General features: G+C 58.7%; 2 protein-coding genes across 2 annotated transcripts in view; one reads left to right on the plus strand and one right to left on the minus strand.

The window, feature by feature from the left end:
• The window catches only part of TOLLIP (toll interacting protein), a 31,542-nt gene that overhangs the window by 6,428 nt on the left and 2,974 nt on the right, over positions 1–22,140 (plus strand). The window contains 4 exon segments of the mRNA NM_001261271.1: positions 7,045–7,194; positions 11,481–11,663; positions 12,763–12,915; positions 14,737–14,827. Coding sequence (NP_001248200.1) covers positions 7,045–7,194; positions 11,481–11,663; positions 12,763–12,915; positions 14,737–14,827 — 577 coding nt within the window.
• Positions 1,839–11,374, minus strand: LOC144334032 (uncharacterized). Its single transcript, XM_077961644.1, has 2 exons — positions 8,914–11,374; positions 1,839–2,220 (listed from the first exon to the last, which is right to left on the minus strand). The coding sequence occupies exons 1-2, from the start codon at positions 9,133–9,135 to the stop codon at positions 1,990–1,992; spliced, it is 453 nt and encodes a 150-aa protein (XP_077817770.1). The 5' UTR covers positions 9,136–11,374; the 3' UTR covers positions 1,839–1,989.

The raw sequence follows: 22,140 nt of genomic DNA on the forward strand, positions 1-22,140 counted from the left end.
CACTGCCCGTCCACACTGGCGTGGGAGCTGCCTTGCCAAGAGCAGATGCATGAAATGCCACTTGTTTGCTCAAGGGTTGTTTATTGAACATGCCAGTGCCAGGAGGCTGGCGTAGAGTGTGAGGGCCGAGGCTGGCTGGAGTGGGTTTTGGGGAGTGCCAGGAGGCTGGCGTGGAGCGTGAGGGCCGAGGCTGTATGGAGGGGGTTTTGGGGAGTGCCAGGAGGCTGGCGTGGAGCGTGAGGGCCGAGGCTGTATGGAGGGGGTTTTGGGGAGTGCCAGGAGGCTGGCGTGGAGCGTGAGGGCTGAGGCTGGCTGGAGTGCCAGGGGCTGTGGGGTGGGGGACTGGTGCAGCTTTTGGATGTTGGTGCTGTGAAGGGTGGTAGGTGAGGGAGCCAGCAGCTGGGTGGGCGTGGGGAATTGCAGTTTTCCTTCCAGCCTTATTTTGGAAAATGCTAAACCTACAGGGCAATGGCAGTGGCCAGCGGTGAGCGTCGGTGAGTCCTTCACCTCTGCGGGGCTCCCCTGTTGGCCATGAGTGTGCAGCGCGGGGCATGTGCAGGCCGGCCCTTCAGTCTCTGAAGCTCTGTGCACTGAGGGGTCAGTCAGCCGGGCAGAGGGACCGCGAGGGCCACCCAGGGTCTATCCCGACTGCCCGCGGCCCTGTGTCTCAGCCCTGGTGCACGTTCCTGCCCTCTCGCCCCCTGGGTCTGGATGGGAATCACAGGTGTGCGGGCGTCAGGTGGATGGGCCATTTCTCTTGGGCCAGACTGAGCTCAGACCTGGGTGTGAACCTGGCAGCCGACGTTCCCCTGCAGAACCGTGGCGTGGAGCAGGCCCCTTGCAGGGCCGGCCCCTCAGACGCAGCAGGGAGGCTGGCGATGACCTGGGCTGCAGGTTCTCAGCTTCATCTGGGCCAACTGTGCCGTTCTATGTGAGTCCTGGGGCCCTGGCGGAGTCTGGAGCTCCCTTCCCAGCAGACTCAGACCTCAGACCTCACCCAAGAGTCTTGTGAGACTGACTTCCGCCCATATCCCCAGGTGTTCTGGTTACGGGGTTTATTTCTCTCTCGTTTCGTTAGCTTCCTCTGTCCCTTTAGCCACGAGCCTCGCCCAGGTCTTCCTGCTGTGGGTCCCAGCTCTGAAAGTCACGTTGAGTCATGGCTGCGTTAGGAACTGGTGAAACCCGGGGCTCGGGGTACAGAGTTTCACTAGTTGGGCTTCTGTGTTGGGGCCTCCATGGGCTGACTTTGTGGCTTCAGCAGCCCTTAACGCTTTTTCTCAATGTGGGGGTGATACTGACCCTGAGAGGGCAAAAGGGGTTCTTGGGGGAGGAAACTCCTGGGATTTGACTGCTGTGTGTGCCTCCCCAGCTCAGCTCCTGGATTTTTTGTTCCTTAGTATTTCCTTGTCCCCTGCGTTTTCTGGGTGTCCCCAGCATGTGGATCCGAAGTTCTCAGAGGCCCACGACACGTGTGCGAGCTCAGGCCTGCTGTGAGGTGGGCGGGGAGGGTGGGCAGGCGCCCGCGGATGCCGTTTGTGTGGGATCCTCAGTGCTGGTGTGAGACTCTGGCTCGGAGAATTGAATGAGAATCGTTGACATTTTGTGATTTAATTCCACTAAATGCATTTAGCCCATCGCTAATGATGTCAGTTTGCTCAAAGCATACCAAGCAGCCAGTTAAAAAGTACTTTCTTACATCAAGCAAAAGCTTCAGTTCACTAAGGATAGTTTTTACTTTGTTTATATAAGTTGTTTATTTGTACGTGTGATTTGATACATTACAATTAATGTAAATAAATTACACTCAACGCTGCTCAGCACATAGTCATGAAGTGTTAGAAGCGTTTTAGTTTTTAATTGAACTTAATTTGACTTAGTTATGCTAACCTGGCATTAGCGCTGAGACTCGTTAGAGCCTTGCTTGCAGTGTTTACGTGCCAAGTGCAGGTGCACGCATGGCACACAAACACAAACAGCAGCTCCACAGCCTTACAACATCATGGGGTGGGGATGGTGAGAAGGTGTAAAAAGGCTCCACAGAGGGCCAGTCATGGAAGTGGCCAGGAGACCCTGGCCTCCTGCCGCCCGCACGTGGCCAGCCATGCTCCCGGGGCGTCCGTGGTGCGGCTCCTCAGGTTGATGTCTCCTGGCAGGACTGAGGCCAGGACTGCGTGTGTTCAGGACTGCACATCCTGGGCTGAACAGGGCTCTTCCTGGGCTCTGTTGGGCAGAAAGTGGGGCCTCAGGAAGCAGCGACTCTCTCAGTTGGAAACATGTCACAGGAATATTCACAGTGGGTGCTTGTTTGTGTGCTTAAAAAGAAAAAATTAGCTTTGGGTTGACTACACACGTTACATGACAAAAAAAGAAGAATTAAGACTTTATTTCTGTGCCAAAAGTAAAACTTAGACTTGAAGGGAAATTGTTTTAAATTAGAAGTGAATTTTGGCGATCTCTTTTCTTTGATGTGGAAAGGTGCTGCAATGGTTTGAGCTCTGGCGTCAGCAAGGGAGGAATGGTCGTCAGTCACAGGCGTGCGTCGTGATCCTCTAAGAGCACCACAGGGGGAGGAGAATCAGCAAGTCCAAGAAATGTGACGTTACATTTTTAAACTGTATTTAAAACGGACTAATATTTATAAAAGTAGCTTTTATTTTCAGAGAAGATAAAACACAGAGAGCTTTGTGGGATGAGAGCCCTTCACTGTCCTTTTTATTTTAAAAGTAATTCACGAATGTGGTTTTAAAAAAGTTTCTAAAAATAACTAGGAGGATATGAAAGTATAAATAAAGAACCTTCCCTGCCCGTGTCCCTCGAGTTCCATTCTCAAACGCTCCTCCAGAGCTGGTCTCGACAGAGGCCTCCTTATGGCTCCCCCAGCATGTCGTGCTGTGCCTCCGCCTCCATCCCCCGGTCTCCTTGTGTTCCAGGCAGGGGCTTCCGGCTCCGGGTGAGGCCACGTGTCCCTGCGCTGGGTGGATGTGCCTGGCTGGTGGACGGGGGTTTTGACTGCACAGGGGATGCAGCCGCAGGCATCCCGTGGTCACGTGCCCAAGCGAGCGCTGACATGGACTGGTTCCCAAAGTGGAATTGTCAGCCTTCACACAGGCGTTTAAACTCACTTGTTAGTGTTGAACTCAGTATGTACATCTTTTTTTTTTTTTTTTTTTTTTTTTTTTTTTTTTTGAGACAGAGTCTCACTCTGTCGCCCAGGCTGGAGTGCAGTGGCCGGATCTCAGCTCACTGCAAGCTCAGCCTCCCGGGTTTACGCCATTCTCCTGCCTCAGCCTCCTGAGTAGCTGGGACTACAGGCGCCCGCCACCTTGCCCGGCTAGTTTTTTGTATTTTTTTAGTAGAGACGGGGTTTCACCGTGTTAGCCAGGCTGGTCTCGATCTCCTGACCTCGTGATCTGCCCGTCTCGGCCTCCCAAAGTGCTGGGATTACAGGCTTGAGCCACCGCGCCCAGCCAGGATGTACATCTTGTACATGGAAGCAAAACTCTAGAAAAATATCCATTATGTATCACGAGTAATCATTTTTGTTTTCATATTTCCAAGCCTTTGAACCAGGGTACAGCATATATTTGTACGTGACTATTGAAACATCTCCTCCATCGTAATATGACAAAAATAAATTTTAGGATTAGCACTGAATTTAAAAAATAAATTCAAAATAGATGTTTGCGGAGTGTCATCACTGAAACGATAGGGTTTACTTCAGCACCTGGACCCCCCTGTGACTCATGGAGCATGAACTGGTAGAACTCCCTCCTCCCCGTTTGAAGGGCTTCGCTCTCAGTTGAGAAACGAGGGCATTGCAGCAGCCGGCGAGCCGCCTCTCCCTCGTAGGCGGGGCAGCAGGTTGCATAACCAGTGTTTGTACGGGGAGGACTGAAGCCCTCTCCTCCCACTCCTCTCTCGTTCTTGCTCTCTTTAGATTAAGTGGAATATTTTTCTGAAAAACCTTGAATTTTGTAGTGTTCAGTTTTAGGTGGAATTGAAAAGCTGGCCCAAAGAGGCCCTGTGTGTCTCACCCACGTTCCCCGGCCGACGCTCCCCTCCCCGGGAACAGCTCTCCCAGCAGTGGTGCCGACCTGGGGCGTGACTGCCGGCTCCAGGTTTTGTTTGGATGTCCTGGTTTTTCGATGACTGTCCCCTGCTGTCCCAGGACCCCACTTTGCATGTAGCCTTTGTGTCTCCGTCTCCAGTCTGGGGCCGTGTCTCAGGCTTCCCTTGTGTTTTTGGGACCTTGACAGTTTGAGGAGGACTGACGGGTCAGATATGTTGTCAGATGTCTCTCAATCGGGGTGTGGGTTTTGGGGAAGAAAGCCCAGAGGTGCGTGTGCGTCATCTCGGGGAGCCGGATGCACCCTTGCCACGTGGTGCTGGCCACGGTCCCCGGGCTGCGTGGGCTGACAAGCTCCATCCTTGGGGGCCGCTTCTCCCCTTTCCGTGTTCCGTCCACATGGCTTACGTTAACAGCCCTCGTTTCCTCTTTGTCGTTTGATGGTTAAATCTTTGTTGGAGATGACACTTGATCATCTGGCCTTCGGGTATAGTTTTATTTTCTCCCAGCAATGAGCTGGGAGCGAGTCCCGTTGTCTCGAATGGACACGCAGAGTGAGGAGATGGAGCGGAGCGCCGGGTGCCTCCAAGTACCAGGACAGCCCGGAGCCAGAACAGCCAGGGACCCACAGTGCTCCCTCAGAGGCCTCTGTGAACCCCACTTCCACACACCCCTGTCACCACCCACACTCTCTCCCTGACCAGCTTCTCCATGCTTCTGTTTCCGGGACACGTGCCGCCTGTCTGTCCCCCATGTGTGCCCGGGAGGACACGAGCCGCCTGTCTGTCCCCCATATGTGCCCAGGAGGACACGAGCCGCCTGTCTGTCCCCCATATGTGCCCAGGAGGACACGAGCCGCCTGTCTGTCCCCCATATGTGCCCAGGAGGACACGAGCCGCCTGTCTGTCCCCCATATGTGCCCAGGAGGACACGAGCCGCCTGTCTGTCCCCCATATGTGCCCAGGAGGACACGAGCCGCCTGTCTGTCTCCCACGTGTGCCCAGGAGGACACGAGCCGCCTGTCTGTCCCCCATATGTGCCCAGGAGGACACGAGCCGCCTGTCTGTCTCCCACGTGTGCCCAGGAGGACACGAGCCGCCTGTCTCCCCCACATGTGCCCAGGAGGACACGAGCCGCCTGTCTCCCCCACATGTGCCCAGGAGGGCATGAGCCGCCTGTCTGTCCCCCATACGTGCCCAGGAGGACACGAGCCGCCTGTCTGTCCCGCATATGTGCCCAGGAGGACACGTGCCGCCTGTCTGTCCCCCATATGTGCCCGGGAGGACACGAGCCGCCTGTCTGTCCCGCATATGTGCCCAGGAGGACACGAGCTGCCTGTCTGTCTCCCACGTGTGCCCAGGAGATGCAGTGCTTTTCCTGCCGTGTCCCCGGAGCTGTGTGTGTGGCACGGAGGAAGCAGTTGTCACAAATAAACAGGAATTTGGCCTGTGTATATTAATCCCGAGAACTTGGTTAGCACGAGTCTGTTTCTGCAAGATAAGCCATTCCTGGTGAGCAGACAGAGCTAGTGATAGAGTCTGCGGACATGGGCTGTGCCAGGGCCCTGTGAAGTTGGCAGGGAGGCGCATCCTGCGTGGCCAGGTGTCCCCCAGGGAGAGGGCTCTGGGCTGTGAATTCCTTTGGGAGGCAGGTGAGGGGCCCTGGCCTTTTGTACCCCAGTGTCTCCTGTGTGCCAGCAGGAGCAGGTGCTTAGCATCTCGTGCCACGGGGCCTCTCAGCGCCCTCCTAAGCCAGAGTTTGCTGGTAAGCTGTACAGCGCCTCATGAGAGGCTGCCCGGAGGAGGCTGGCCTGGGACTCCTGGCATGGGCCCGCTCCCCTCAGGCACCTCGGCACCTTCCTTGCTTGTCCGTCAGGGGGTCCCTTCAGGCCCTGGCCTGTGCCACACCCTCCGGAGGTGAAGCCGGGGCGCTCTGCTGTTCTCACAAGACGGCTTCTCTCACGGGGCAAAGGTCACTCGTGATGTGTCCCATTCAAAAACGGGGTAAAGTGTGGGGAAAGGCACGAAGTGTGTGTTGATTCTTAGAGAAGAGCGGTTGAGCACACACCGCGCTGGCTGCTCGGGTTGGGGCGCTCCCCAGGCCCGGGGGCCTGAGTCCGTAACCGCGCGAAGCAGTGCTGGGTTGCCCGGGTCCCTTCTGTTTGCTGCCGTTGGTTGTGGAGTGCTGACTGGCTTGTGCTCTCCAGGCCTTAGATGGGGGCACAGGTGAGGAGCTAGACCCTCGTGGGGTCCTTTGAAGTGCCAGGCGGCCAGAGCACAGCAGATGCAGGGCTGAACTCAGAACCTCCTGGAGCCCTGCCTGGCACCGTGTCATTGGGAGTCCATGACACGGGCCCATCCGCTCTCCTCCCCTCAGGGGCAGCCGCGGTGGACAGAGGGTCGAGGAGAGACAGGATGCAGAGTGGGGAGGTCTTTCGTGGTTGGTTGGAATTAATTTACTTCCTGTGTTCTGGGGTACTTTTGCATTTCAGCTGTTTCATGTAGAAACATTTGAAGTATATCAGCAGAGGGTTTTCCAAATCACTTTAGACCTGAGGTTCAGATTTTGTCTCATTCATTTGTTTGACCAAGTGACCTGCAGTTCAGTGGCCCTGCCTTTAGCTGTGGACAAGGAGAAGGAAGCCATGGGCACACATGGTGCAAGGGAGACCCTTTAAAATGACCTGAAAACCACCTGACTAGGCTTTGAGGACGGGAACCCGTTTTTAGCAGCAGAAATCTGCATTTGGGGATCTCCTGAGTAAGGGCTGCACCTGTGCCGCTGGGGGCCAGGCCCCAGACTGGACGCCCGTGACCCCTGGGTTTAGAGATGAGGAAACGGAGGCTGAGCACAGTCCAGGACTTGATTAGGAAATGGGTGGGGGTGGGGCCGGGTCGCGGGAATGCTGGGGCAGCTGCTATCGGGCTGCTTTGTGTCCCCACCCTGACTCACTGCCTCTCTGGTCCCCGGCCCCGCAGGTGTACATCGGCGAGCTCCCGCAGGACTTCCTCCGCATCACGCCCACACAACAGCAGCGGCAGGTCCAGCTGGACGCACAGGCGGCCCAGCAGCTGCAGTACGGAGGCACCGTGGGCACCGTGGGCCGACTGAACATCACTGTGGTTCAGGTGGGCCTTGGGGCACCCTCCTGCCTGCCTGGGGCTGGTGCGCTCAGGTGGGGTGGGATTGAGGATTTCGCGTTTACACTGCATTTCCTAAGCGGGCAAACGGAACTTCTGATTCCCGCTTTTCCTGAAATGTGTGATGTTGAAAACGATCTGTGTGAAAAATACTGGCATTGACCCCGGGTTTTGCCAAACATAACTCAAATGATGAGTAGTGGGGGTAGGTGGGCGTCCGCTCCGTGTAGGGTCCCACCGGCTCCACCACCAGGCTTGAGGATGCCCCAGGACGCCTCCCAGGCCCCTGCCGGCAGCTGGAGGAGGCGTAGCTGGCCCCCCACCACTCGGCGTGTGCTGCGCGAGTGGCTTCCCGTTGGCCCCAGTGCCGGTGCCCGCACCCTCCCCTCCCCACAGAGCAGCCCTCGGTCAGCCTCAGGGCTGGACACCAGCCGCCAGGACGTGGTGACTCAGTGGACTTTCAAGTGAAAACCAAAATCGGCAGATTGAACACCGATTTTGATCACACCAAAACATTCCGTAAGATCACAGGAAAAGGAAACGCATTGTGAGCCACGCAGGCTTTTGTAGAAATGCACAAATACAGCAGGCAGAAGAGTCGCTGCGGACCTCACAAATAAGACTTGGTTTCAGGGGCTTCACTTGGTGTGGTGGGCACAGCTGTGCCGTCACCCCTTCCTCGCAGCGTGTCTCAAACCCTTGCCTGTGCAGCTGTTTCTCTGCTGGTGTGGCCCATCCCTCTGCCCACCCAGTGAACTCCTGTAAGCCCATGCTTTCCTGCCCCAGCTGCCACCAGGCCACCTAGTGCCATCACCCATTCTCAGCCGCTACCTCCTGGCAGGGCCTGGTGACCGCAGGGCACTCCGCCTCACAGTTCAAACTCCAGACCTTGCTGGGCCTTGGAGGTGGCCCTGGCATTGCCCACGCCTCCGGCCCCCCTTGGTCTTCTCCCACATCCTGGAGCCCACTGCAGGCAGCCTGTCTATTTCCTCCACGCGAGTTCACCCAGCCTTCCGTGCCACAGCTCCAGTGGGGGGGAACATTCCTGCCTCCTCACTGGGCCACGTAGCTCAGCACCCGCTTCCTGCTTCTCTTGGCTTCTGGGCAGCTGCACATGTGGTTCCCTGCTTGCCTCCCCTGGCTGCTTCCCCTCATCGTCTCCTGGGGCCCCAATGGGGTGCCAAGGGGTCTGGTCCTCAGCCCCCCTCCCGTCTCTGCCCACACACCCCAGTGACTCCTGCGTCCCTGTGGGTCTAAACATCTGTGTGCTGGTCCCAGCCTGAGCCAGACACTCAGCTCCACCCCAGATTCCCAGGTACGGACCATGGCCACATGGCCTCCCCGGATGTCCCGAGGGCATGCCAGACTCCATGTGCCCAAGGTGGACCTCCCAAGCCACCCTCCCAGCTTCTCCCCCATGTCTGCAGGTGGTTGTCCCACACTCTGGAAGCTGAGGCCCAAAGCTCTGGTGCTCCTGGTGCTCCACGGTTCATCTCCACCTCTTGCCCTTCAGGCCTGACCCTCAGCACAGGCGCCACCTTCCGCCGGTCCAGGCGGGGAGCCCCCTGCACCACCCACTGCCTCCGCTCAGCCACTGGCTTGTGGCCAGAGCAGGTCACTCCCTGCACAGGCCTTTGTCGTGGGCATTGTCCTGCCGAGGCTTCTCAAGCCGGGGCCCATGTTTTGCCTCCCCCGGTCACTCCTGACCTTCCTGTTCCCTGGCCGTTCTCTTCCCGCTTCCTGCAGCTCTTCCTCCAGATCCTGCAGCCCACACATTGGTCCTCCGAGCTGGTCGTGCCTGCAGTGGTAGCGCCGTCTGCCATGCCGTGTGTCTGCCGCACGTCTCTTGCCCATTGTCGGGGAGGCAGCGGTGCCTGCGTGTCCCCGCAGTGTCCGTAGTGCCCGCAGTGCCCGCAGCGTCTGCCGCATCACAACAGCGTGTGGTTGTGTGGGGTTGTAGTGAATGGGCAGATGCTTCCGTAAACATCAAGGAGGTCACTTCAGTAGAGCAGTTGATGTCACAGGACGCTCCTCCTAGAGTTTTCTAGCCACAGTGCAGAGGGCAGTGGGAGGAGACGGGAATGACAGGACAAGGCTGAGTGTGACAGAAGCAGGCAGGACCCAGTGTGAGCAGGTGTCGGTGACGGGCACAGGGACGCTGGCAGCGGGAGTCCCACATGCCGCCCGGAAAGCTGCCTTTGCTCAAAGCCTTTAAAGTTAATAATAATAAAAAGTCTTAGCAACTAGGCAGAAACAGCACAGTTACCTGAAAGCTTGGGAACATCACGCTGGTCTCAGACTTTCCTGCTACATACCTTCCAGAAAATAGGGCAATTTCTAAGGAGTTTAGAGGGGCGGAGTTTCGAGTGTAAGAGCTGATCTGGCAGATCTGTGGGTGTGCAGCAGAAGGGAATTGGAAGCTGCTAGTCACCCAGAAGCTTCCAGAAAACTGTTCCTCCGTAGTATTCCAGAGCACGCTCCGGCCACCCAAGAAACACGCTAAAATTAAGGACCCAAGAATGGGGCGGTTTTGACATAAAACGGCCGGCCACAGTTTTGGTTAGAAGTGAAAGGAGGGAACTTGTATGTGGATGAGAATAGAAAACAGAGGACCCGGCAGTCCAGAGATGTGGGCACAGGAGGGGAGAGTTCAGCTGTGCGGCGGGGGGTGGCGACGATGGGACAGCTGTGCCCTCAGAGGAGGCGGTGAGGACAGGGTGGTGGTGCCCTCAGAGGGGGCGGTGAGGACAGGGTGGCGGTGCCTTCAGAGGGGGTCACTGAGAACTGGGTGGCTGTGCCCTCAGGGGGGGTGGGGGGCGGTGAGAATGGGATGGCTGTGCCCTTAGGGGGGTGGGGGGCGGTGAAGATGGGGTGGTCGTGCCTTCAGAGAGAGGGCAGAGAGGACGGGAGGCCGTGCCCTCAGAGGGGTCGGGGGCAGTGTCTGGACTCTGTTACACTGGGAAGGAGGAACTGGTGGGCTCTGTGTGGCTGGGAGGGCCGAGATGGCTCCTGGGGTCTTTGTCACCAGCTCCTGGGGGTGAGCCAGGTTGGCCGCAGGAGAGCGGGTGGCGGCAGTGCGGGGAGGCCGTCTGCGTTCCAGGGAGGCAGCCGGAGCTGCAGGGCTGAACCCAACCCAGCTCACGACGGCTTTTCTCCTGATTTTTTTTTGTGAAAGTTTTACAGTTCTAGGTTTTATATTTGAACCTGCCATCCACGTTGAGTTTGTTTGCCGAGCAATCATCTTACGTGCCACAGTCTTCTGTCTTACGTGCCGCAGTCTTCTGTCTTATGTGCCACAGTTTTTTGTCTTATTCTGAATATTCATTCCCTGTAACACACCTTCACTCCCACCCCGCGGACCTCAAATGTCCCAGCCCAGCTGAGTGCCTGGCCTGAAGTCGAATCTCATGGTCTACATGTGATGTGGCTCCTTGTGATTGGGAGACACAAGAAAGACAAGTTCCTGTCCCCAAAATGCCACCTGCTCCGATAGCACAGGCAGGGCTGCTGCCTTCATGACGGGGAGGAAAGCAGCCACGTGGCGTCTGAATCATGCACAGCAGGTGTCCTCGCTCCCGCCTGGAGCAGGGACGCACCTCTCCCGGCCACTGCGCTCCGGGGCGGGTTCACGCTCCCTGTCTTCTGGGTCATCGTGCTCCGGGGCAGGTTCACGCTCCCTGTCTCCCGGGTCATCGTGCTCCGGGGCGGGTTCACGCTCCCTGTCTTCTGGGTCGTCGCGCTCCGGGGCGGGTCCATGCTCCCTGTCTCCCGGGTCGTCGGGTCGTCGCGCTCGGGGGCGGGTTCACGCTCCCTGTCTCCCGGGTCATCGTGCTCCGGGGCGGGTTCACGCTCCTGTCTCCCGGGTCATCGTGTTCCGGGGCAGGTTCATGCTCCCTGTTGTGCTCTGGCTCTCAGCTCTGTGCCGGGACCTCCTCCTCTTTCCCTCCTCAGCTGCTTCTGAGGTGGTTAGAGAGCGCACCCTTCGTGGCGGCTGAGTGGCGGCCTCAGCTGTGTCTGTGAGTGTTGTAGGTTTCTGCTGTCAAGGATGAGCCACGTACTTTGTCTCAGAACTGCACGATTCCTCTGTGGCTCAGTCTTCTTGCTCCTGGCCTCCTGGGAAGCAGGTCACAGTCGTGTTCTGGCGACTCTGAGTGTCTGTAGTCGATATGTTAGCAAAAGGCCTCATGGAAGGGTTCAGGGAGGCAGATGGCCTAGAGAACCCGCCCTCTCCCGATGGTTGGCACCTCCTTTTCCTGACATTGGCTTCATTCCAGGCAAAGTTGGCCAAGAATTACGGCATGACCCGCATGGACCCCTACTGCCGACTGCGCCTGGGCTATGCGGTGTATGAGACGCCCACGGCACACAATGGCGCCAAGAATCCCCGCTGGAATAAGGTCATCCACTGCACGGTGCCCCCAGGCGTGGACTCGTTCTATCTCGAAATCTTCGATGAGGTGAGAGGGACATGCCAGCTCTTATGGGAGGCCGCACGTGGCTGAGCGTGGCTGCCGTGGGAACACACCTGCCGACACAACCACGTTCCTGGCTGGCTTCGAGGTGTGGGTCCCCACCTGGTGTTTCATTGGGTGCATAACAGGGTCCTACTCTCCCCAAGGAATGTGAAAAAAAGAGATTGTTTCCAGCTCCTTGAACACCCTTACATTTGGAAACATCCCCAGTGACAAGCATGACCCAGGGACAGAGCGTGCACGTGTCCCCTCCACTGGGCGGGTGCACCGGGTCTGGCCGCTCACCAGCAGGTGGGATTTCCAGCGAGTCCGGCCGCCTGCCGGGTGGGAAAGCTGTTCTTGATGGTGCGAGTGGCTGTGACCCTTGAGGGTCCTGAGTCCTGTCCATGGCTGCACCTGCAGCGCTTCTGAGGCAGAGTCAGAAGGTCAGAGGGGGATGTGGCAAGGCTGCTGCTCCGCGTGGTCCCGGCACCTCGCACCTGTGCCATTGGGAGGCTAGAGCACGGGTGGGGGCTAGGGAGCAGTGTGGGGCAGCCAGGCCAGCAAATGGCCAGTCCTCCCTGCCTGGGCCCTGCCTTTTCCTCCTGGCTTTTCTCTCCCCATCCCAACCTGCTTTCCCCTCCCTGGCCCTCAGAAGAGTGGAGAGCGCATGGGAAGTACAGAGGCAGCTGTGGGAGGCAGACCCCATGTCCTCTCCAGCCTGTGCCCCGGCTGCTCTGGGGCTTGGGAGGTGGCAGCCGGTGGAGCAAGGATGGGGCCCCGAGGGCTGGGGAGGAGCAACTAGTGTCCCTGAATTGGAACTGGAGGAGGATAGCGGCCCAGGACCCTCACTTTCCCCAGCCCAGGACCCTCACTTTCCCCTAGCCCTGGCCCTGGCCCATCCTGGTGGAGAGAGGGAAGGATCGTTGATAAATGACCGTGAAGCCCGTGCTGCCTGAGGGGTCTCATTGATGGGGTGTGGGTGCAGGTGGGAGCCTTGTTCCACCGATGAGATGGGAACTCGAGACGGGCCCATGATGGTGCGACCGCAGGGAAAGGGCGGCCCCTTCCCTAATGCCTGGGGCATCTCTCTCTTCTCCCCCAGAGAGCCTTCTCCATGGACGACCGCATCGCGTGGACCCACATCACCATCCCCGAGTCCCTGAGGCAAGGCAAGGTGGAGGACAAGTGGTACAGCCTGAGCGGGAGGCAGGGGGACGACAAGGAGGGCATGATCAACCTCGTCATGTCCTACGCGGTGAGCTGCCGGCCTGGTATCAGGGGCATCGGGGAGGGGCGGGACGCGTCAGAGGCCTTGGGGTGGGGCGGGTCAGGGTATGTTGGGACACGTCGGGGCTGTGCCACCCCGCAGACACCCTGGTCTCTTTCCTGGAGGCACTGAGTCCGTCAAACAGCAGGGCTCAGCGTTCTGAGGACAGAGGGCAGGGGCCCTGGGTGGTTTGGTGGCAGAGAGGAGCTGCCCCGCCCACTGCTCCTGCCCATCGATTCTGTCTGGGGAAAGAGTATCGGGGTTGTTTGTGTTCCTAAGATGGGCCCACCCTTTGTGGTGGTCTCCACTGCAGGCCCCTGTGTCCTCGGAGGTCCCTCACAGCCCTTCCAAGCTCTGCCCTTAGGGTCCAGCTGAGCAGCCCTCCAGGGTCTGAGATGCAGCCCTGGGCCCTGTGGGACACCAGGCTCCTCCCAACAGGGCAGGCACTGGCCAGGGTGTGGAAGGGCATCTCTGGAGATGTGGGGGAAGCCTGGGGGCTGCCGCGCTCGGGGTCAGGAAGTCGAGGCCTGGCCGTGGGGCCAGCACGTCAGCTGCCCTGGCTCCCAGCTGTCTATATCCTCAGGACACCTGCAGCTCCTGGGGGCATCGGGAGGGCCAGTTAGAGGCTCCAGGACGCAGAACTCCTACCGTCTTCTCTGTGTTATCACTCAGGGATTCTCTGTATTATCACTCAGGGATTCTCTGTATTATCACTCAGGGAATTTTTAGGTTGTTGCTGAAAAATGGTGCTGTGGGAAATGCAAGGCCCATGTGACAGCGGAGAGGGCGCAGCAGGGAGCCGCTCTTCTGGGCCATCTTGGCTCCTCCCACTCCCTTTTTGTTAACGCCGGGATATTTTAAAGCAAGTCCCAGCCATGAGTGACCACGTGTAAATGTCTCAGGACGCAGCTTTAACCGACGCTTTCATACGCAGAACCGTCATGACGCCCCAGTGACTTTACCTGCAGGTGACAGTTTTCAACTCAGAGACGACAGCAGTGCAGTGACTTATCTCAAGTTGACAGTTTTAAACTCAGACACCACAGCTGTGCAGTGTGGTTCCCCCCAGGCCCCCTTGACACCTACACTGGGATGTCCCTCCTGATACCATCGTCTCTCCGTCACATCCCAGTTAGCGGGGGGTCTGTAAGCCTGAGCCACGTCACCTCCTGGACGTGAGGAGGTGGTGCGGGGGGTCTGTAAGCCTGAGCCACGTCACCTCCTGGACGTGAGGAGGTGGTGCGGGGGGTCTGTAAGCCTGAGCCACGTCACCTCCTGGACGTGAGGAGGTGGTGCGGGGGGTCTGTAAGCCTGAGCCACGTCACCTCCTGGACGTGAGGAGGTGGTGCGGGGGGTCTGTAAGCCTGAGCCACGTCACCTCCTGGACGTGAGGAGGTGGTGCGGGGGGTCTGTAAGCCTGAGCCATGTCACCTCCTGGACGTGAGGAGGTGGTGCGGGGGGTCTGTAAGCCTGAGCCATGTCACCTCCTGGACGTGAGGAGGTGGTGCGGGGGGTCTGTAAGCCTGAGCCATGTCACCTCCTGGACGTGAGGAGGTGGTGCGGGGGGTCTGTAAGCCTGAGCCATGTCACCTCCTGGACGTGAGGAGGTGGTGCGGGGGGTCTGTAAGCCTGAGCCATGTCACCTCCTGGACGTGAGGAGGTGGTGCGGGGGTGGGAGTGGGCCCCGGCGTCCCCTGTGCACTCAGGGCTCACAGCTGGGTTCGGGGCTAGCATGGGGAGGGCGATTCCTGAGGTTCTGATGGGTAGATGTTCCTTCCTGACCCCGGGACCGTCTCCGCTGTGTTCCAGCTGCTGCCAGCTGCCATGGTGATGCCACCCCAGCCTGTGGTCCTGATGCCGACGGTGTACCAGCAGGGCGTCGGCTACGTGCCCATCACAGGTGCGTGTGCCCCTCCCTGGGTGCCTCTCCCCTGGTAGAAACCCCAGGGCCTAGGGCGGGCGCAGGACGAGGGAACAGGGCTTAGAGCGCCGGTGGGGGGACGCCATCCGTTCTAGAATCCTGCAGACGTGCCGACTGCACGCAGATCCTTCTAGGCTAGGGAGCCAAGGATTATGTTTGAATTTTGTTTGCATATCTAGAGAATAGAATTGGTTTTTTTTCTAATTGTTGGCAGAAATGAGATGAGTTGAAATTTTCAGAGGTGTGGAAATGTGCCTGAAACCTCGTCGTGCCCAGCTCTCTGCAGGAGAACCTCACACCCCTGTCGGGCGATGCATGCTCTGCACTGCGCTGTTGCAGCCGTTGTCGTGTGTCACTGTTAAGAGTGAGCAGCCGGTGGCTGCAGCAACACCAAGCGGGAATGTCGCTTTTCACGCTGTTGCATTTTTGGTCCAGCTGTCGCTGTTGTAGCAGCTGGTGCAAGGCTGGCCCCCACCATGGACGGGCCCAGCGTCCTCAGCAGGCGGGGGGACAGCAGCCCCTGAGAGGAGGTGCTCGGGGGGAGCCTGTGGCCACCCTGGTTCTCCACCCAAGGTGGCCTCTCATTCCGGGGAGCTGGTGTCTGGCAGAGCGTGGGTCCCTCTGCACTGGGGGACCAGGCCATGGAAGTGGCCAAGTTGCGGGCAGGGCACTGGGGATGCGTGGTGGTGTTGGGGGAGGGTCTCGGGGCCTGCGTGAGGCCCCGGCTGCTTGTGCTCAGGGGCTGCTTTGGGGTTGGGGTGGGACAGAGCTGCTGGCAGGCGAGAGTGCTGTCAGGCCGGTGCTGGTGTCCAGCCCAGCTGGAGTGGAGAGGCCTGGTCAGCACCCCAGTCCTGCCAGCATCCCGCACAGATGCAGAAAGGCCACCTTGGGAGTCAGGACCTTGCCCTAGACCCACCTGATGTGGCTTGAAACCCAGCCTGGTGGTGGGAAGGAGGGGACGGCGCTGGGAGACTCTGGTCTGTCCACTGGTGTTCAGGACATTCTCTGACGAAACTGCTTATGAGAACAGCATGGCCTTGCCCTCACTTGCTCACATCGAGACTCTGTTTCCAAGTAAAGCCGCCTGCGCAGGTGCCAGGGCTGCCTTTCTCCAGAGGAAAGAGCAGAGCCCGTGTCTGAGCAGGGCCTCTATGGTGTCCAGTGTCTTAGAAAACCACCAGCCTGGGCCAGGCGCGGCGGCTCACGCCTGTAATCCCAGCACTGTGGGAGACTGAGGCAGGCAGATCACGAGGTCGGGAGATCGAGACCATCCTGACCAACACGGTGAAACCCCATCTCCACTAAAAATACAAACAAATTAGCCGGGTGTGGTGGTGGGCGCCTGTAGTCCCAGCTACTTGGGAGGCTGAGGCAGGAGAACGGCGTGAACCCGGGAGGTGGAGGTTGCAGTGAGCCAAGATTGCACCACTGCACTCCAGGCTGGGCGACGAGCGAAACTCCATCTCAAAAAAAAAAAAAAAAAGAAAAGAAAAGAAAGAAAACCACCAGCGCAGCAGAGGCAGTACCAGCGCCCCATCACTGAGGAAAGGATGCTTCATAGGAAGTGACCGGAGGTGAGCCAGAAACGCAGAAGCAGCCGTTAGGCGTTCAGAGTTAGAGGAGGGCGGGCATCTGAGTAAGCGGAAGAGCCAGCACCGTGGCAGAGAAACGGGGGCGAGCACGGGAGCCCCGCAGGTGTTCCTGAGCCTGGAGCCTGGCCAGGGGAGCTCTGCTGCCCTGGGGGCCCTGTTGTGCCCTGGGTGCCCCTGGAGTGGCTCCTGGGGGTTCTGGTTTGTAATTGGGACAGCCCAGAGCCGCCGTTGTGAGGTGGAAGTGCCTTCTGTGGCGTGCAGTTCGTGGCGCTAGTGAAGTTCTGTTTGGTTGTCCTGAGTTGGAGACAGATGGGCAACCTGAAAGAACAGAGACCCAGGCCCTCCAGCTTCCTGAGGCTGGAAGTCCACTGTGGGGAGGATCCTCCCCGTCTCCTCTAGCTTCTGGGCCGGGCGCTCTGTGCCTGCCTCCTCCTCATCCCATGAGGACCCCAGTCCGTGGATTGAGGGCCCACCCGCCCCAGCATGCCATCATCCTCACCTGCTCACATCTGCAGAGACTCGGTCTTGAGACCCCCTGTGCAGGCTAGAGTTAGGACTCGGCCTGTCCTTTTGGGGGGTGCAGTTCCATCGACTGGATACAGCGCCGGGGTGTATCTGGCTGGAAGAGCATTCAGATGACAGAGAACATTGATTGACCTACCTCTTTCTGGTTCCTATCCTTAATTCTCTTTGTAGATGCCTTTCAAGTTGTCCCTAAAATGCTTGTTTTAGGAAAGGCTAGATTTCTTTATAAACAGACTTTGAAATTTTCTTTTGATAGACATTGTAAATTTTGAAACAGCCGCACACTTCATAGGAAAGTTACCAAGGAGATGCAGGGACATCTGCCAGAGCCCGTGAGGACTCGTCCACCTGCCGCCCCACCGGAGCCCCCAGCCCCACACCCCACCCCCAGGCGTGCGTTTCCCATAAAGCAGGGGTGTTCCTGGCACAGGACAGCCGTCCAGATGAAGGTGACACTGTCCCCTGCTTGGACCCCGTCTGAGTGTCCTGGGGGGCCACAGCATCCAACCCGGGGTCGCTGGCCCTCCGTGGCCTTGCTTCCCTTGGCCTGGAGGGGTCCCCATCTTGCTCCTGGGGTGTGCTCTGGTCAGGGACCTGGTGGGGCTGCTGATGTGGCCTTGCAGGGTAGGGCTGAGTCTCCCCGGGGCTGCTGGCAGGGCCCCTGCATTTTACTCAGTACAGATTCCACCCAGCGTAGGGCTAGTGGTGTGACTTGCTCACCCCTCACAGGGCTCTGCCTGGCTGCTTCCCGGGAGCTAAGAAGTGTCCATGTGGGAGGCACCCCAGGACCATGGGGAGATCCTGCCGGGAGCTAAAAAGTGTCCGTGTGGGAGGCACCGCAGGACCATGGGGAGATCCCGCCCTTATCAACCCGAGTTTATCCGACTTCTTCAGCAATGTGGGTTTGCAGTTTCCTATTTTATTCCGTGGATCAGAATCCCTTACGCATGCTGTTTATTTTTTCACTCAAATTATCCCAGACTTGGCCAGAGGGAGCCCCCTCAGGCAGGGTCTTTGTTCTTTGGCCTCCTCCGATCCTTCTCGGGGCCTCTTCCTGCTTCCTGGCACTGCAGGAAGCCCCTGGCTCTCTGCATTTCCGGCCTCAGCCCTGGCGTTAGCTGTTTCTCCCAGGAGCCCTGGTTCCCATTAGGAGAGCATTGCTTTTAGGAGCCTTTGAAGTATTTTTTAACTGTCCTAACAGCACTGTAGAGTGTGAACAAGGCGCCCTTCTTCACTGGAAGCTGATGCCCTGATTTCCCTCTGAGTACCCTAATTTCTGAGTATCTGTGATCACAGCCCGTCCTCCCAGCAGCCGCTGCCAGCTGGAGGGCGAAGTCTGCGGAGACCTCGGAGAGGCTGGCGGCCGCGTGCTCAGGGCGTCTCGGGCCGACTGGGCGAGCACGGCGGATTCACACCAGGGTTTTCTTCTCAGAAGTGGAATCTCAAAGTGCATCTTGGCCAGAGCACGTGTGTCGCCCACAGCTTCAACTGTTTATGACTCACGTAGTGCGGAAGGCTGTGCCGCCTGCTCTGCCTGGCTGCGTGGCTTCGGGCCCGCGTGCGTGCACGGCAGCCTGGCGAAGCCCTCTGCTGAGGCGGGGCCGCGGGAGCGGGCCAGGAGGGGAGAGCCCGGCTTCTCACCAGCCCCTTCCGCCGCTCCATTGTTCAGCTGCCGCCTGCTGGGCGCTGCCCAGAGACGCCCGCGCAGGGTGCAGGTCTCGGGGGCTCACTGTGCACGTTGGGTGGGCTCAGGCCCTGGAGCCTCCCGTGTTGTCTGAGCCTGGCTGCCACCTCTATGGAGACTGAGGGCTGAACGCTGGCCGAGCCCTCGCGAGGACCATCCATTTTCCTCAGTGAAAAGCCAGAGTCCCCCACAAAGCAACTCAGAAGCCGGGTGCGCTGAGGTCAGACCGTCTCCTTCACAAAAAGAAAGTGTGACCACAACAGTGAGGCAGGGAGGCTGGGACACAAAGCACAGCTTGATCATTAAAGCTTTTATGCCATGATCATGGCCTGAAGAGAACAGTTTTAAGTTTTGATTTTTTTAAACAAAGTATTATTTTGATTACCAAATTAGATATTTTATAGATTTCAAATAGTGGCAGGCATCACGTGATTATAGCGGGGTTTTTAGCCTCAATTTTAAGGAAACATCTAGGCGTGAAGCGTCTGGAAACCGCGTGGCCTCATGAAGCGCGTTCTCTTCCACGGAGCTGCAGAGTGGACAGAGACTGCCAGGTCGGTGACGGCAGCCAACTGCTCAATTTCCTGTGCGTTCTCCGCACGTGAGAAACCGGTGCAGTCGCCACTGGGCCTCAGCCCTGCCTGCACTGTTCCTCCAGCTGTCCCTGGCAAGGAGGGGCACTCGGGCTGCAGCCACTGCCGGGGTCTGCCCTGAGGGTCCCCACGAGACAGGCCCAGAGGCGGATGGTGGCGCCGGCCTCTGGGGTCCTCTGGGGCCCTCCTTGCTTTCCCTCCTCCGTGTTGCTTTCCACCTCCTTCTGCCTGGTGGTGGGAGGAGAGTCGGCGTGGAAAGTGGGGTGTCCAGCGCCTCCCCAGCCCGGCCTTGGACTGGCAGCACCAGAGCGTACATCGGCTCATTCTCTGTTCACCATGGCTGCAGCTGCCAGTTGACGCTGTTTCTGTCTATTCCCTTGTGCGCCTCCGTTTCACACAGGCCTGGAGTGCTTTTCTCTGGGTGAGGGGACAGCTACTGTCCTACGTCCTCAGCAGCGCAGTCCCTCCCGTCATCCTGGCCTGCGTCTCTGTGGGCACAACCCCCACTGGTTTCTGTGAAGCCGACCAGACTGTGACGTGGATGCCTGTCCATAAAGTATGAAAGCAAAGCTGAACGCGCAGGTGGACACCTGCTGGCAGGACGGACAAGAGGGAGGTCCATAGAGAACGTGCACGCGTGGCACCATGCATGGGAACAGCCAGCGTTCACAGCGCCCGTGAGTTCCAGAGAGGGCCAGCCAAGGGCTCACCCAACAGCCCAGGCATGCTTCCCCTCGCAGGTGGAATTCCAGCAATCACAGAGTTTGCAGCTGAGCAGCACATGTCGTTTAAAATACAAAATGGTTCCATTCAAAATGAGAATTGGATGCTTAAGTTTCCCAGACTGTCACTTCGAGCTCTCTGCTGTTGTGTTTATTAACCCGCTAACTTGGTCGCTGTGGAACAAGGAATCACGCAGGTTTTCTTCTTTGTGATACGCTCTGTGGAGGGAGAAGAGCAACAAGCCTTGGGAGTTCTGGAACAGTCTCTGAGCTGGATGGTTGTCCCCACCTGCTCTTTGGATGTCTTTCCACTGTCATGCGAGACGTCTGGGGCCCAGAGCCACATGCCTTCAGCCTGAGCAGGGCCGATGCCCCCCTGCCCACCAGCGGCCGGGACTCATCGTGCTGTGTGGTCTGAGGTCAGGGTGTTCTCGGAGCAATTTTTCCTGAATGGAAAAGGGACAGGTTTTGGTTTTCCTGGGTACCGCTGTGTTTGTCAGTAGAGTATTTGATTTTGCTGAGGTATGACAGCAGATTCACGCGGCATGAAGAATGTGAGGTGGGGCCTGTCCTGTGCTGCACGTCCGTCCGCGTGGGTGCAGAACGCTGAGCACGGTGGACAGCAGGGACACAGCGAAGCCGCCCACCAGTCCTCCCAGGGCTGCTACAGGTGGGGTCTGGGCTGCCCCCGGCTCCCGTGGCGTCCTCTCTGCCCACGTTTCAGGGAATTTGCTCTCCGCCAGGCCCCAGAGCTCCTGGTCTGTCCTCCTGAAGTCCCCAGGCAGCCCTGACACGGTGCACTCTCCATTCCCGGAGGGCTTGATGGACATATCACACTTGGTAACCAGGATGGGTCAGGCTCAGGCCAGGCACATGGCCTCTGCCCTGCAGGGAGGAGGGGAGTGAGCCGGGCCACTGCCCCTCGGCCCACACCACGGAAGCACTCACCTCTTCCCCTGGGGTGCCTGGTCCCGAGTGTGTTGGGGCCGTGCTGTCGGGACTCACTTGAGGGCCAGTCGGCGCCACATCCCCTCGTCGTCAGCAGAGCGGGTTTCTCAGGCGCCCCAGGCCATGACGTCACAGCATCGCAGTCACCATTGTCGATTTTGCAGCGATCTCCCCTCCTGTCCCTTCTCCGTCAGACTGGAAAAGGCTGGAGAGAGTGGCAGTGCCGAGCTCCATTCCTCCTGTTGCCATGCTGTGGGGAGCCGTGTGGGCAGGGACAGGTGATGGCTGAGCTCCTGCCCCCCTGCCGGCTGGGGCGCCCAGAAAGCCACGGGGGTCCCGGGGTCCCTCCAGGACAGGTAGCGGCCGAGCCTTTGTCTTGTTTGAGGAAGAAGAAAGGGTGGTGAGGGTGGCCACGTCCCCACCTGGCTGTGGTTTGGTTCATTTTCCCTCATTGCTGAAAGGCTGATCAGTGTGGGGATGATGCTTTCCCAGTGAGGTGAGGTGTCCGCTGGCCAGGGCAAGAGGCAGGCGTGGGCGTGGAGGAAAGGTGGGCCTGGCCCAGAGAGAGCCGGGAAGCGGAGGAGGCAGGGGTGGGTATGGAGGAAAGGTGGGCCTGGCCCAGAGAGAGCCGGGAAGCGGAGGAGGCAGGGGTGGGTGTGGAGGAAGAGTCGGCCTGGCCTGGAAGGAGCTGGGAAGCGGCGGCCTTCCTTTCTGAGGAGCCCCGGTCTTTACAGCTGGCACTGGAGGCTCAGTGGCCAGCCCCGTCCGCTCCGTTTCCACCACTGCAGGTCCTTGTTGCCGGCGTTGGTTCAGGCCAGAGTTGAAATGGCTTCTGTTGCCTTTAGGGTCCTCCGAGTGTAGAAAGGAACAAAAGTCCTATCCTCAGATTGGGGCTCTAGTGCTCCAGTGAGCCTAGCTGGGAGATCGTTCGTGCTTTTAAAGGTGAACGAACGGGTGCGCGGTGAACCCTTGCCCTGCTCCAGCTGCTGCTGCAGGAGGAGCTCTGTGCCTCGCTGGTTGCTGAGCCCTGCACACGCTGCCTGTGCTCAGGGCTGCTTGTGGTTTTAGGGAATGGCCACCAGGCTGGGAGGCGAGCTTTAAGTCCGGCCACACCGTGCCTTTGGGGTGTGTGTGCTGCAGTGGCTGAACCACTGTGCAGCTCCTGCTTGATAGATTGCATCTCAGTGTGTCCACCCGCATGAGACACGGGGCGAGGGGCCTGCGTAGC

The sequence above is a fragment of the Macaca mulatta genome, chromosome 14, assembly GCF_049350105.2.
Source record: "Macaca mulatta isolate MMU2019108-1 chromosome 14, T2T-MMU8v2.0, whole genome shotgun sequence".
Classification (NCBI taxonomy): domain Eukaryota; kingdom Metazoa; phylum Chordata; class Mammalia; order Primates; family Cercopithecidae; genus Macaca; species Macaca mulatta.

What these genes read in the sequence shown, in the direction of transcription:
- LOC144334032 (XM_077961644.1), bottom strand. Translation starts at nt 9,135, where the DNA reads ATGCGGCAGACGCTGCGGGCACTGCGGGCACTACGGACACTGCGGGGA. An exon ending in AACGGCCAGGGAACAGGAAG is followed by an intron (nt 2,221 to 8,913) that starts GTCAGGAGTGAC and finishes TCTGCCCAACAG; the next exon opens with AGCCCAGGAAGAGCCCTGTT.